This window comes from Balaenoptera acutorostrata, chromosome 14, assembly GCF_949987535.1.
Source record: "Balaenoptera acutorostrata chromosome 14, mBalAcu1.1, whole genome shotgun sequence".
Lineage (NCBI taxonomy): Eukaryota > Metazoa > Chordata > Mammalia > Artiodactyla > Balaenopteridae > Balaenoptera > Balaenoptera acutorostrata.
The window spans coordinates 680,621-697,083 of NC_080077.1; the positions used below are offsets into that span (position 1 = coordinate 680,621).

At 43.9% G+C, this 16,463-nt stretch overlaps 1 protein-coding gene across 5 annotated transcripts in view; it reads left to right on the plus strand.

Annotated features, from left to right (window-relative positions):
- WDR27 (WD repeat domain 27) overlaps positions 1-16,463 on the plus strand; it is a 70,611-nt gene that overhangs the window by 42,194 nt on the left and 11,954 nt on the right. For all 5 annotated transcript variants that reach the window (XM_007186055.2, XM_007186056.3, XM_057528132.1 and 2 more), the window contains 2 exons: positions 12,662-12,759; positions 14,222-14,336. In XM_007186055.2, coding sequence (XP_007186117.1) covers positions 12,662-12,759; positions 14,222-14,336 — 213 coding nt within the window. The remainder of the gene's footprint in view (positions 1-12,661; positions 12,760-14,221; positions 14,337-16,463) is intronic.

Genomic DNA, 16,463 nt, shown 5'->3' on the forward strand with positions numbered 1-16,463 from the left:
GTTCTAGCATATTTTGGTTGGAAATGTGACATTTTTATGCTAGAACCTTTTGCTAAAAGAAAACCCCAAACCAACCAAATAAAAAACACCTAGCAGCAATGTGTCATTCTGATTATTCTGGCCTTTAGTGAGGATTTCTGCATATTTTGGTGTCAGCATTGGGTTTATTATTGAATCTAGTACTCTTTCTACTCTATACTTTTCTGCCACATATACTTTTTAAAAAAATTTATTTTACTTTATTTACTTATTTTTGGCTGTGTTGGGTCTTCGTTGCTGTGCGCGGGCTTTCTCTAGTTGCGGTGAGCGGGAGCTACTCTTTGTTGCCGTGTGTGGGCCTCTCACTGCAGTGGCTTCTCTTGTTGTGGAGCGTGGGCTCTAGGCACACGGGCTTCAGTAGTTGTGGCTCGCGGGCTCAGTAGTTGTGGCACGTGGGCTCAGTAGTTGTGGCTCGTGGGCTCTAGAGCACAGGCTCAGTAGTTGTAGCACACGGGCTTCATTGTTCCACGGCATGTGGGATCTTCCCGGACCAGGGCTCGAACCCGTGTCCCCTGCATTGGCAGGCGGGTTCTTAACCATTGCACCATCAGGGAAGCCCTCCCGCATATACTTTTTAAGACAGTGCTCTGGGCTAAACATTGAAGGTTGGGTCGTTGGTACATTGTCCCTCCTGTGCCACATTGATGACGTTTACCCACCACGTGCTGTGTCGAGGGCTTGTCCTTCACGTGTGCAGCCTGTGCCTGGGGTCTCTCCCGCCCACAGCCTCGCCGTCTAACCTCTGGCTCAGACCTGTCTTCCAGCTCAGTACCTATGTGCCGCCGGACGGCCGTTCCACCTCTGATTTGTGGTGTCTGACATCTGCAGCCTCACTTACCTCTAAGTAGACTCTTGGTCTCCCACCTGGAAATCCATACCGCCCGGGTCTCCCCACCGTCTGAGCAGTGCGCCCTCTGGCTCCGGCCAGTTGCCTGGGATCAGCTAGGGGAGGGGCTGTGGTCAGGCCTCTCCTGTGGGGCCTCAGAATCGTACCTAATCATCCATCTGTGCGTCTCTGGTTGGAAGGAGTTCCCAACCGAGTCACGGGCCTCGTGGTCGCTGCTGGGTGGAGCAGGACCCTGGAGGTTTCGACCTCAGTGCGGCTGCAGGGCCGCCATCACAGCGGGAGCCCATTCTCGTCCCGTCCGCCAAATTTGTCAAAGTAAAGCGAGTGAGTTTTTGACACTGCACAGCCTTTGCCAACTTTGTTTAAAGTGTTTAGCAGATGCAAAGGTACGATGCAATCAGTTTGCTGCCAGGTTCAACGGTAGTTTTTACTGGGCATGAAATTCTTCGAAGCCTTGACGTTTGACGTTAGAAGACATTTTAATTCTGTATCGAATGTTAATGTTTACACTTTTGTCTTTGATTAGTTTATGGGCCCAGTTTTTGATTTTACTGGTAATCCACGTTCACTTAAAACATGGTGGAGCGTTTGGGTGTTTCAAGCGCTAGGTGCACTGGGTGACAGCCGTGGAGATTCTGCAGGAATGCGAAGCAGCCTTTGTGAATCCGCAGGTTCTCTCCGTAGGATGTAGCTAGTCTGTCTCGACAGAGGACGTGTTTAAAAATACTCACAGCTGAGGGTTGAAAATCGGGGAGTTGAGGAGGTGGCCACTTCAATGAATTCATTGCCTCACAGTTTAGTTCAAAAGACACTTTGTTACCCAAAAGAACAACTAAGAGACTTGTGAACAAAACTTTTGCTTGTAGGACTACAGCTACAATTTTGATGTTTGATATATTTGGAATGGCTTTCTAAATTAATGGTTTACTGTATAATGCCTCCTGAAATCTGCATTATGATTCAAGGGTATCCTCTTTATTTCAGTGAAGTAAAAGGACTCTCTTATCCCCAGTTTCAGTATGTTATTCCAGGTTTACTTTCAGTGTCTGTGTAATAGGGGAGGCGCAGTCTGATAATCTGTGAGCTTTTGTAACTGGTGTGCATGGGGACAGAACACAGATTCTGGACCGCAGGCCTGAACTCTCTCGAACGGACTTTGTTCCAGCGTCCTTCTCAGTGAGTGGGAGCTGGACGCGCTGGACCCAGAGTCAGGCTGTGTCGGGGTGCAGCGGGGGACCCCCGATTTGGGGGGCAGGCCTGGGGCTCCACGTCTGTGTCCTGGGAGCTCAGTCTGGATGGCTCCTGCGCATGGCCCAGAGGCAGAGCTTCGGGACATGGGCCAGGCAAGTGGCCGGGGAGGCCGCCTGGGACGAGGGGCCCCCTCTACTGGGGCCAAGCGCCCTCTCCTCACTGTGGGCACCTGCTCTTGGATGAGAGCCCTGAAGGCCCAGATAGGATCCTAGCTTGACGTTGCCCCACGTTTTACCCTTGGAGGCTAATTGATTAGGACGTTTTCAATGATGATAGGAGGGGATTTTCCTGGTTTGTGTAATGCTATCCGCTATCCGCTTGCTGAGAGCTGTGGAAGTAAAGAGTATTTTTCTGCATCTTCCTTCTTTTGAACAGGATCTTACTGCATAAAGAACAGAACAAAAATATTTTAAACCCTGTGCAGTAGGTCCCCCGATGAATGAAGGCATCCCTTTGAAGAATTTTGTGACTTCATGAGGCTACTAAAATAGCAGACTTCAGAACTGGAGTGCATGTTGTTAGTGGCTGTGTGTCGTGACACCCCTGTTCTCCTGGCGTGTCTTCTGGGAGGGCTGTGATGGGAAGGGTGTGTCTTTTATGGCGGGAATGGGGTTTGTGTTTGGGAACCGTGATCTTATGCTGCTCATTTCAGAGTAAGATCTGCCAAGATCGGCTTTCAGATTGATTATTAGACCTTATGTATTTCTGGGCTTTTAAATGAATTTGATAATTGAGTCATGTATTTAAAATGATTGTTAGCCTAATACCCACCTAATTTCTTAGTTGTTGTGTTTTTTAAAAAAACTAAAGTGCAACTCAGTGAGCTATTGGCAGGCTGTTCTTGGCGCAGAATCTTAAAGGGCAGAGGCATTCACCTCCAGACGCGGGTGCTTGTGCCCCGGGATGGCTGTCCATCCCTGGAATCTGCTGACCTGAGTCACAACTGACTGTTACCAACAGAACGCAAAGGACACAGTCCCTTACAGGAAATGAGATGTACGTGCTGAGGGCAATGGGTTTCTTGAACAGACCAGTCTGCACACAGACTCTAGGGGTTACAGTTTGACGAATAGCATTTAGAATGTTTAATGTACTATTCTCAAAATGCAGTACGTAAAATTTATCTTAAAGATACATATTTCTAACATCCAAGTGTCTCTCTTGAAATGTTACATAGGTTGTATATTTGATCAGTTTTTGCAGAGTTTCTTAGAGTCTTTAGTTAATATAATGCAGTAAGAATTGACTAAATTTACCAGATATTTCCATTCTTCAGTTAAAATGTTTCAGTCATGAAGATAAATATGAATCTCACGTGTGATGTTCCTTTAATGCTGTAAGTGTTACATTTAAAACATACTTCTTTCCATGCTCTCGGACACTTGCTGTCTCTAAAGTATTATGACTTACAGTATTCGAAAAAGATTTCTTTGCTCATTTAACTTGTGAATTTATTGTTCGTGACTCTTGTTGAAGGAGGTCATTTCAGAGCTCTCGTCATCATCACCGGCGTCATTTTTGCGTGTGGAAAGTGGCTTCTCAGCATTTCCATTATACATTTTTTTTTTTTGCATGTTCTAATCTTTATTTCTTTCTGGAGTTTATCACAGAGTCATAAAGACTTGATTGAAACTTGGCATATTAGAGCTTAGTGTGAGATTTTTTTTCAATTTGGTTCCCAAATTTGTTTCAGCTGTTTAAGTTAAAAATGCAAAATATAATTTTGGAGTTTTAGATGCTCTTTTACTTATAACATAAAAATAAAGCCCTGGCTTTAAAATAATGGTAAAGACAATTCTTTTAAACTTAGCTAACCAGTTTTTCTCATATTTTCAGAGAAGTTATTTCATTTTGAAAAGTAATGTGATGCTGTTTTGTCTGACATCTTCCTCTCTATTTCCATTTCATAAAAGAAGATATTTTAACCTTTTGCATAGAATACTTTTCTCTGTTATAAAGATTAAGTAAGATAATGCATGTGAATTTCTTAGCATATGCTAAAGTCATTAAATGGAAGCCATTTTTAAAATACAAATTTAGGAAGGCTGGTGGCCATTGCCTTAGAAAACGTTTAATCTTCATACGCAACTAATTTCACACAATTTGTTTGTTCCCATGAGTTTAAGGAGAAATGCACAGAATTTTGCTTCCTGCAGTAGAAGGTCAGAAGCTGAATTAGAAATGATTTCTGCTTTCAAAGAAATTGCCGCCTAGAAGGTGGTAGATGTGGGCGTGAATAACATTTATACGAAGCTGACTCTTTAAGCATCGTAAAATGAGAGGAAAGGGTGCCGCGGAGCAACGAGGACTGGGATATTTATTCTGTCTGGAAGATGAGAGAAGGCTGCGTCTGGCTGGAATCCCACATCCTTCCTGTTGTTAGACAGAACTTGATTTTATGGGGACTTTGAAGGTACGTAAAATAGAGAAGCAGGTTGACTTAACTCGTTCAGCTTCCCAGGTATTGGAGGGTCTGGCCTGGTCCCCGGGTCTCCCCAGGCCTCTGTCTGTTCCCAGACTGACTCGTATTTAAAATCCCGGAAGAGGGTCGACGTGTGTTACCGCCGTGAGTGCACACCCTCAGAAGGGAGGTCCAGGGGTGTGCGGTCCCGCCCTCTGTCAGCCTTCCTGTCCCAGCTGCCATCTCCTGCCACTCCAAGCAGCCCGTCTGCACCGGGCTCTTCCCCAGCCACCCTGCTGCTAAAACACACACCACCATTTCAACGTCTGGCTTTGAATTCCTCCAGGTCCCAGTTGCTTCCGAGTTGGAATCAACTTTGCAGGCAGACTCTTGCCACTGCTCTTGCCTCATCCCTGCCTGGTCTCCTCAGGTGTGGGTGTGGACCCTCTGGTCTCGGGCCGGGCATCCAAGGGGGCCCGAACTGCTGGGCCCAGGCCATTCTCTTGCACCGTGGGCGGTGCTGTGAGATGCACCAAGCCCTGGAGAGTTTTAGATGCCCCAGGGGCCCTGACCAGGACAGAAGAGGGGCGAGCCCCAGATGCTTCCCTGTCCTCTCTTGGGTGCAGATGGTGATAAATAGTGCTCACCGAGGGTCCCCATGCACCACACGCTCCGGCGTGGTGTCCTCACAGGAATCCTAGTTCACAGACGAGGCGGCTGAGACCCTGGCACTGGCAAGTCCCGAGACCTGTGGGCCATGAGTGTGACCTCAGGCGCCGGCTGGCCGCAGATCTCATGCTCTTAAGTCTGGAGGAAGGCCGCTGGGTGAGGGTCCCCACGCCGGCTTCTTCCCGTCCGTCCAGCCTCGGGGAGCTGTTTCTAGAACACAGATGAGCTCACATCCTCCACGTCTCCAGCGCTCCCCCGGGAGGTCCTGGCGGATGGCCCGGCTGCACCTCCCACCACCTGCCTCCGCGGCCTGGACCAGCGGCAAACTCCTGCGTCGGCGTCAAGCCTGGCCCCGTCGCCGTCCCACGAGGCCGCCCCGGCCTGTCTGCTCGGAATCGGGGCCTGCCTTTGCCCAGCGGCCGTGCCTCCTTAAAGCTCTCCGTGCTGGGGGCTGGGGGGCGGTGTGTGATTCCCCCTCCCCGTGAGAGCCTGAGACTCCGACCTCCTTGAGGACAGAGCCGTACCTGGCTGGCATACAGTTGGCGCTCAAAAATGACTTGCTTAGAGCCCAGAGGGCTGCCGCGGGCAGTTTAAGGGGCCCATTTGCACCGTGCGGAGGCGCGTTCTGTTTGCCCACGGGGCACTGGGAGGGTCTGTCCTGCCTCAGGTTCTCCGCGGCCCTGACGGAAAGGCGGCCTGTGCGTCTCTTTCTGCTGGAACCTGAGCAGGGGTCAGTCATAGGCCCTTTAACACCCTGTGAACGTTTTATGTTTTGGCATTTTGGCGTTTTAAATACATGTTCTGCTCTTCTAAATTGCCTTTTTCCCCCAAACACTGTTGGTTCTCGTTAAACTCCTTGCTCCGTGGCGCAGTATTTAACCAGGCTGGGCCGCCGCCGCCTCCTCAGCCCCGAGCTGAGCCGTCGGGGGCCTCGCCCCGGGCAGGAGGGACCCCGCGGGCCGTGGGTGTGGTCTCGGTGAGCTGCTGTCTTAGATGAAGGCGCTGGGTGTCCTACGCGGCAAGCCGAGCTCCTGTGTCTCGCCCCACGCGGCCGGGGCCGGCTCCGCCTGGATCTGGTGTCGCTGCCACCCGAGGGGTCGCTACGACGCGCACCTCCCGTCCCGGGCGGCGGGTGCGGCTTCCCCTCGCGCAGCGGGCCTGTCCCGCACGTGCCGGCGGCGCCCTTCCCGGCCCTGGCGGAGCAGAGGCCTCGTGGCGCCCGGGTCAGGCCGTGCGCTGCTTCTCCAGTGGGGGCCCGGGTGCGGCTCGATTCCGAGCAGAGCCCGCCGGGCCGCCTCGGGAGAAGGACGGGAACAGCCGGCGGACCCGCGGGGACCAGGGCCGGGCGCCGGGAGCCTCGCCCTGCACGACTTACCCTGCAGCGCCCTTTCCAGGAGATGCACCTTAAGAAGTGACTTATTTCTTTTAAGGGCTCCCTGTTTTTATAGCTCTGACAAAAATAATGAGTAATAGTGGATTTTACATGAAACTTTGAGGAGATTAAGTTTTGTCAAGATATGGTTTTCCAAGTGCTTCTCTCTTCTCTCTGTAAAAAGTTCAGTCGAAATAACCCGGGGTGGTTTACTCTGTCAGTGTTTATTTCAACTCCTCCTGCCTTAAGGCCAGTGTGTGGGTACATATGTGTATATCCATGTAACATGCATGTACACACATGTACATATGCATGTGCACATACATGTGTAGGCTTTATGTGTACATATGCACGTGTACCTTTGTGTATATGTACATGTGTGTGTATACATATGCATATGCCTGCACGTGTGTGCACACGTGTGCGCATGTATAGTAACCTACCTATGAATGAATCCCTTTAGTTGTATCGTACCTACTGGCAACCACTGGTACCTGGCACTGTTCCAAGTACAGGGACACACGAGTGAATGACACAGCAAGGTCCCGACACTTGAGAATTTTGTAGTCTTACAAAGAAAGAAGCAAGTGGGTTCAACGCAGGTCAGACAGCCTGAGCCTGAGCCCCTTGGGGGACCCTGCCTGACAGGTACCCTGAGCCGCAGGTGTGTGACGTGGGGAAGAGAGCCAGACTGATGGGGGAGCAGCTCTTGGGAAGCGGGGCCGTGGAGGAGCGGGCTTGGACTGGGGGCCCTGACCCGGGCAGGGGTCAGTCCCTTGGGCTCAGGGGCCTTGGTCGCATAGGGTTTTGTTCTGGGCGGGGGGCCATAAGGAGGGGTTGAGGGGGAGGCCGGTGACGTCACAGTGCCTGAGTGCACGCGTGTGGGTGCTGCGCATCCCCTTGACTACGCGGACGTTGGAAATGGTTCAGTCGTGCCGCCAGGGGCCCAGCTCAGCCTCTGGGTGCGGCTCTGCCTGTGGGGAGACGGGGCCGGGGTCGGGGCCGGGCTGCAGGAGGGTGAAGGGGCTTCGTACTGAGCTCCTTCCTCACGCTCCCGAGAGCAGGCACTCGGTGACCCTGGCGGCAGCCCCAGCCAGGCTTCTGCTCCTGGACCCAGCACCAGCCTCCGAGGTTCCCCTCTGTCGGGGGTGTTCCCAGGTCCGCCGTGCTGAGTGGGTCCTGCCGTTGCAGTCTGAGGGTCCCTCGTTCCCTCGGGAGAGAACAAAGCCGCTCCGGGAGACCATCCTCCAGATTCCACGTGCTCTGCCCAGCGTCTGCCGTGGCCCCTGTCCTCCCGGTCCCTGGCTCTGTGGCCGTGTCTGGACCAGAGAGCCATGGGGCGATGCAGGGAGGGCATGGGGGCAGTCCAGGCGGGAGGTGGGCCGTGACGAGACCCGTCTTCACACGGTGCTGTGAGGCCCCCTCACAGTGGGCACCTCTCTGAGCCAGTGCCCTACAGGGGGGTGACCCTACAGGGGTCCTGGGAAGTTTCCTGCCAGATGCTCCCTCCTGGGCCGTGAGTGACCGTCTGGATGCCAGCGCGGGGAGAATTCCTCTCTCTGAAAACCGCCTGTCTTTTCGTTAGGAGTTTTAGTGCATTTGCTTTAGGAAGTGGCTGAGGATGTCCTCTGTGCTGGGCAGCTGCTCGCGCAGGGACAGGACAGGGCCCAAGTCACCGCACACCCCTGGGTCTCTCAGTGCCGAGTGTGGTGTTCCAGGACTCGCCGGGGCGTGCTCTTGGATGAGAGGTGTTAGGTTGGGAAAAACAGTTCTGAGGGGTTTTGATGGGAAAATAACTGGTTTTACTTCCTGAAAATAAACATCTGAATGGTATACGATGGAATGAAAGGACAGGAGTTTAAGGTTACGGAGGTTTACACCATGTTTTAACAGCTTGTTTTCTTAAACTTCTCTTAAATTTCTATTCAGTTACGCAGTGTATATCAAAGGGTTCCAACTAACCACAGCCCCGTAAGACCTGTCATCCTGCAAGTCCAAATTCAGGGGAAGCACAAATCACAATTGGCCCAAATGTCCTGTTTCCAGTAAAATAGAAAATAGGTCGTTTCTAATTTCTTTTAAGCTTATTGACAAGCGTAGCCACGTTTATCAAGCGTCAGTGATGCTCTTTTGCAAGCATCCTGCTGCACTGTAATGACCTCTTCTGAGAATTACCCCTGTAGCTGTCTCCTTGTGTCGGACAAGCAGAATTTAACTCATTTTATCATCCAGTTCACAAAAAAGTGAGGGCCATATCTTCCTATTTTTGAATTATGTTTTATATCATTAAATGGCTTATTTTTAGAATGAAAGTACGTAAATCTTTTTTATGATTTATTGATATCTTTAAGAATTGTAGCAGATGTTTTTTCCTTATATATTTAAAAAATCTGATTGGCTATTACTCTTTTGTTCTGTGTCTGAATGAGATTTTGCATTTGCATTTTTTATGATGTAAATATGTAATACAAGACAGCTAATTTGAATTGAAAAGCTAAAAAATATGTAAAGGTTTGAATAGTGGGTTTTTTTCCAACATCTTTATTGGAGTATAATTGCTTTACAATGGTGTGTTAGTTTCTGCTTTATAACAAAGTGAATCAGCTATACATACACGTATATCCCTATATCTCCTCCCTCTTGTGTCTCCCTCCCACCCTCCCTATCCCACACCTCTAGGTGGTCACAAAGCACCGAGCTGATCTCCCTGTGCTATGCAGCTGCTTCCCACTAGCAATCTGTTTTACATTTGGTAGTGTATATATGTCCATGCCACTCTCTCACTTCGTCCCAGCTTACCCTCCCCCCTCCCCGTGTCCTCAAGTCCATTCTCTCCGTTTGTGTCTTTATTCCTGTCCTGCCCCTAGGTTCTTCAGAACCAGTTTTTTGTTTTTTTTGTTTTTTTTTTAGATTCTGTATATATGTGTTAGCATACAGTATTTGTTTTTCTCTTTCTGACTTACTTCACTCTGTATGATAGATTCTAACTCCATCCACCTCATTACAAATACCTCCATTTCATTTCTTTTTATGGCTGAGTAATATTCCATTGTATACATGTGCCACATCTTCTTTATCCATTCATCTGTCGATGGACACTTAGGTTGCTTCCATGTCCTGGCTATTGTAAATAGAGCTGCAATGAACATTGTGGTACATGACTCTTTTTGAATTATGGTTAAATAGTTTTTTAATGAAACTATTTTGTCACACAAAAACTTTAGATTTTCAGAAATAATAGTCACTTAAATTGATATAATTGCTTTAAAATAGATTACTTCATTAGCTTTAGGTCTTGCTTTTTTTTTTTTTTTTTTTTTTTAAAGAAATGATTACTGATGCAGGTAGAACTACCCTCTCTCTCGTTCTGACCCCTGCTGAATTTGGTGTGAATCTTTCCCAAGTGTCATTTCAAAAATATACACTGCCCTCTTTAAGTGTGTGCACTCTTTTCCATAATGGCACTGACCTCTGTGTGTCCTGTGCTACCTCATCTTCGCTCCACATTATGTGTATGAATTCTACCCATTTTTGTGCATTTCTTACATGTGCATTTAAGCCTATAAATTTCCCTCTGAATGCTGCTTTAGTTGTAATTTGCCAGTTTTAGCACATGGCATTTTATTATTTAGCAGTAAATATTTTCTGATTTTTTTCAACCCAGGCTTTATTTAGGTTTGAGCTTCTAGATTTCCACATATATAAACTAATTTTTTGGTAATTTTTTTTTGTTACTGATTCCTAATTTTATGGCATTGTGTTCAGGGCACATGCTCTATATAACACTAATTTTCTTGGTATCGGTTGAGATTTTTGTATTTATTGAGAAACTTGGCTCTCTGGTTCATTTTTATAGATATTGCATGTGTGTACAGAAAGCATGTGTTCTTGCTAACTACTGGGTGTGTGTCTGCATAGATGTCCATTGGCCCAACCTTATTAATTGTATTAAATTATTCAAGTTTTTCTAATTTTTGTGTGCTTGTTTTTTTAATTAGTGAGAGAAATGTATTAGCATCTCCCTCTGTGATTGAAATTATATCAGTTTCTTCTTGTATTCTATTAATTTTTGCTTTACATATTTACAGGCCATGTTATTAGATCTATTTAAGTTCAGATGTCATATATTTTTATGTGCAGTTGTTCTTTTTATCACTTTCAGAAACTATTTCTAATTAGGTGTACTTTGCCTTCTATCTATTTTTTCTGGTACTTATACAATCAATCTTGCTTCCTTTTACTTAGCATATGCTGTTGTTCCCCCCCCACCCTTCACTTTCAACCTTTAAAGTTAATGTATTTTAAGTGTTTTTATTGAAATCCATCTTAAGAATCTTTGTGGAGTTTAGTCTGTTTGAAATTATTATGATGACTCATCATTTGATCTTATTTTGTTTTTCTCTTCAATCTTTTTTAAAAATACTTACGCACTTTCTATTAATCATGAATTTTCTTGGCTTCATTTTTTTCCGCTTCAGCCTCTACTGGATTGATCAGAAAAATTTTTTAATCCTTTTCCTTTTTTTCCCTTGAAAGGTTTGACCACTGTATATTGTTTCTGGTTTATTTATTATTATTTTTTTCCATTTGTTACTGTTCAGTTTCAAGAAACAGTTAATATTGTAAGCTCTTGTAACTATACACTCATCTGTCTATTAAACTAGATCTGTGCTTTGTTCTTTTATACTCAGGGCCTTGCAGAGTGCCCAGCATTTAGTAGATAATTTCTAAATGTTTGTCCAGTGTCTGTTGTTTTTATGTGATGAGCTGTCTTAACCTAGCCTCAGTTTCTGGAACACTAAGCTGTGTTGATCTTAGTAGCTGTGTGGCAGTGAATGGACCCCTCTGTGTGTCATGTTTTTCCTCTGAAAATGAGTATAAAATAGTTTATACTCCACAAGTTTGTTAAGAGGATGAAAAGTAAAGTGTTTAGAGTTAAGACTCAATGTATATTTGTTTGTTATTCTTATTATCAAATTTATGTAAGCCTTTATTTCCTGTTTGCAAATGAAGAATCACTTGGAGGCATGTGTACACTTTAAGCATAAATGCTTCTGGATATACTTCATTAAATTTGTCTTAATAGGGCTTCCCTGGTGGCGCAGTGGTTGAGAATCTGCCTGCTAATGCAGGGGGACACGGGTTCGAGCCCTGGTCTGGGAAGATCCCACATGCCGCGGAGCAACTAAGCCCGTGAGCCACAACTACTGAGCCTGCACGTCTGGAGCCTGTGCTCCGCAATAAGAGAGGCCGTGATAGTGAGAGGCCCACGCACCGTGATGAAGAGTGGCCCCCGCTCGCCGCAACTAGAGAAAGCCCTCGCATAGAAACGAAGACCCAACACAGCAAAAATAAATAAATAAATAAATTAAAAAAAAATTTGTCATAATATTTGGATATTCTTGACATAGAAGGAAGATGGAAATTGTTATGAACCACACTCTATTTAAGTAATGTTTGGGGCCAAATGAATCTGTAGATGGAGTTCAGTTCAGTTTCAATCTACGAGACATTTAAAATCGTGACAGCATTTCTTCTGATGGCAGCACAGGGAAGGCGAGAGTGCCAGAGGGCTCTGGTGACCAGATGGTCAGGTCCTCAAAAGGATCAGTGTCTGCAGTGACACAAGCTAGATTTCACCCAAGTCACCATCACAGGCACCTGCTCAGGGTGTCTCGGGGTTTGATAATCAGAAAACTAATAACTGACCTCAAACTTCAAATGCCTTAGTAAGGCCATCTTTCAGATAATTTATTGAATATGGCTTATGACCTATACTTTAAAAACATAAATTTTGTTGCATTAATATTAGTCTTTTGATCTTTTACCATTTGTAGTTCTATATCTTTCAGTGGCATTACATATAGAGAAAAAGTACATCAGTAGTTCTTGAGGTCAAAATGTACCATTAGCAATTATTCATAGGAAGTTTTTGGAGTCCAGTTCTGAAATTTCTATAAATAAGAAGAAAAAGCTTTTTGTTAATTTCTTACTTTAGATTCAATGTTGTTAGATATAGTGTATCATTTATTAATTCAGCCTGTAAAATAATACACCTTGATTTTTCCCCTTACAATTACAGGGATCTTCATTTATGACCCAGCAATCCCAGGTTTATAATCTTTTTGCAACCACAGCCATTGGTGATGGGATAAAACTTTGGGACCTGAGAACCCTGAGGTAAGGCTCCTTCTGCTTTTCAGATTGCAGTTGGGGCCAAGGCTAGACAGACCATATAAAATGTGTTTTTATTAAAGCTCATTATAAACTCAGCTTGATCTCGTTTTTCTAGATAAGACAAGGTTGTGGTGAATCTGTTCACATTGACCAATCTAAGAAAAGTCTGATTTATACACAGAAAAGGTCACATAATTTGGAATGATAAAAAAGCAGGTGCTGGTCTTTCCTCTGTTACATGTGACTCCTGAGTGTTGGAAATGACAGGGAGGTAATCGATCACTTAGCTGTTAGACTACAGTGATGCATACATGTAACAGTGACGTGTATGTACACACGTATGTATACACACAGTGGTGCATACATGTAACAGTGATGTGTGTATACACACGTATGTATACACACAGTGATGCATACATGTAACAGTGACATGTGTATGTATATACACATGTATACACACAGTGATGCATACATGTAACTGAGAGGTATATATATGTGTGCACAAATATATATATATACACACACAGTGATGCATACATGTAACAGTGAGAGGTATATATAAGTGCACAAATATGTATATATATACACAGTGATGCATACATGTAACAGTGAGATGTGTTTATATATATACACACACACACGTATATACACAGTGATGCATACATGTAACAGTGACATGTGTTTATATATACACACACACGTATACACACAGTGATGCATACATGTAACAGTGAGAGGTATATATATGTGTGCACAAATATATATATATATATACACACACACACACAGTGATGCATACATGCAACAGAGATGTGTATGTATATACACACATATATGTATACACACAATGATACATATTACAGTGAGATGTATATATGTGTACAAATATATATATACACACAGTGATACATACATATAACAGTGAGAGGTATATATATGTATACAAAAAATATGTATATACACACCATGATACATATATATACATAATTCTGTTCTTTAAAAATGTTCTGATTGATTGTTGTATTACAGCAGACAGTCATTAACTATATAATGTATCTAAGAAAATAGAATACTTACATCTATTTATATATCTGTGTGCATGTATATATATTCACAAGGACAGCATTAGCAGACTGTCTTTGCTTTTCTCTTCAATCACTAAACAAGTATAAACCCCCTGTTTCTATCTTGTGTGACATTTATATACTCTTCATATATAAAAATTTTATTTAATGTTAGGTTGGTTGTTTTGTGAATTTATGATTTTAAAAAGCGTTTTAATTATTTTTAAAGGTCTCCAGAATAACCTGCTCACCATTTAATAATCCTCACCTATAAAAATTTTTTTTCACTGTTAGTTTGCTCATTTTTGTGAAGAAAAGCAACAAGTCGGTATCTTTCTCCTAATTTATGTTAAAAATTGAAAAATCATTTGTTCTCCTGTTGTTTCTTTTTTTCCTCATAGGTGTGAGAGCCGTTTTGAAGGACATCCAAAGTGCTGCTACCCGTGTGGAATTGCTTTTAGCGCTTGCGGCCGATATGTGGCTTGTGCTGAGGATACGCATGTAGGTGCTGCTGTGGTGCGTGTGTTGGTCTTTTTTAAAAAATTATTTATTTATTTATTTGGCTGTGTTGGGTCTTCGTTTCTGTACGAGGGCTTCCTCTAGTTGTGGCAAGCGGGGGCCACTCTTCATCGTGGTTTGCGGGCCTCTCACTATCGCAGCCTCTCTTGTTGCGGAGCACAGGCTCCAGACGCACAGGCTCAGTAGTTGTGGCTCACAGGCCCAGCTGCCCCGCGGCATGTGGGATCCTCCCAGACCAGGGGTCGAACCCGTGTCCCCTGCATTAGCAGGCAGATTCTCAACCACTGCACCACCAGGGAAGCCCCCAACGTGTGTTGGTCTTTAAGCAAAGAGTCTACACTCATTCTTGTGGAGATGGTTAATACTGCTGCATGTTAGGACAGAAATCTAATTTAAGCTTGACTATGGCCAAGTGTTTTGAGACTGTCACATAACAGTGGTATTTTAATAACAATCACACACGAGGTATGACAGGCATTCATGGTTTTTTTTTTAATTGAAATCTGATACTTTAAATACCAATCATTAATTAATTAATTTCTTTATTCATTTATTAATCATTGCACTAATTGTCTGTGGTGTGTTTTGTATTAGTTTCCTGGGGCTACTGTAACAAATCAGTACAAACTTGGCAACTTAAATCAGCAGAAATCTATTCTCTCACAGTTTTGGAGGCCAGAAGTCCAAAATCCAGGTGCTGGCAGGGTCGGTTCCTTCTGGAGTCTCTGAGGGAGAATCTGTCCTGTGCCTCTTCCACTGCTGGTGGTGGCGTTCTTCAGTTTGGGGTTATTATTCCAGGGTCTGCCTCTGTCTCCACACAGCCATCTTCCCTGTGTGTCTCCTCTGTGTATCTGAAATCCCCTCTCCCTTCTCATATAAGGAGACTAGTCACTGGACACCCTAAGTCCAAGCTGATCTTACAATACTTAATTACATCTGTAGAGATCCTATTTCCAAATAAGGTCAGGTATTCCAAATAATTCACAGGAATTGGTGGTTAAGATTTAGATATATCATCTTGGGGGACACAATTCAACTCACTCCTGGTCTATAAGGGTTATCTAAACAAAAAAACATAAAGAAATTTCCAAAAATTCAAGGAAATCATAATATTTATTTGGAAAAATTTACTTTACAATTTAACTGAGAGTCCACTTTATTTTCTAAACTTTTCCCCTTATTCCATTTAACTGGTGATAATGGAATTTAAGAATATTAAAGACTGTTTTATGGAACTTTTAAATAGGAAAAGTTATTCTAAAAATTTACTAGTTTATAACTAAACATGCTCCTTTGACGTCTTTGTCATCTGTTATGATAGATTCTTGAGTTCATCTCTAAATGAGGTAGTTGATGGTGTGAAAAACTTTTGCTTCAAAGGCTTGAGCACTACTTGTATATTACCTAAGAAATTCATGAGATAACTAAAGTATGAATCTATTCTTACAGGACCAAATGCAGTCAACTGTGTACACTGAATTTTCTTGAAATTTTTGATCACCGTTTTCTTTTATGCAACATACATGCAAGTGCAGCTGATAAATATAGTAACTGAAATTAAGAATATTAACACAAAAACATTGAAAGTAGAAACATGGGAAATGAAGCTGATGTGAGAATACTTAAATGTAGACTTTCAGGATTAAAGCATTACTACAGATAATGAGGGATATTTAACAATGATAAAGATGACAGTCTATATAAAAATGTTGTAATTCTAAATCTTTATGCACCCAATAACAGAGTTTCAAGGTATATAAAGCAAAAGTAGTATAAACTCCAAAGAGAAAGGAAACATCCTCAATCATAATGGGAGACTTTAACAAACTTCTTTTAATGGCTGGAAAACAAATTATTGCTGATAATGATGCTTTTCTGCTTAAAATATCCAATATCATGTATAATATAGACTAAGTATCTTTTGTGTGGCATTGAAGAACCTTCACAATGTCAAACAAACTCTGAATATGTGCTTTTTATAATACAAAAAGATAAGGATGAACCAAAAAACACACTCACAGACAATGAGACCACACCAGAAAAATATGTTTTCTAGGCAGATGAAAACTAACAATATATTTGCAAATGAGCTGAAGGGAATTAAAGAAAACACATATACTTTAC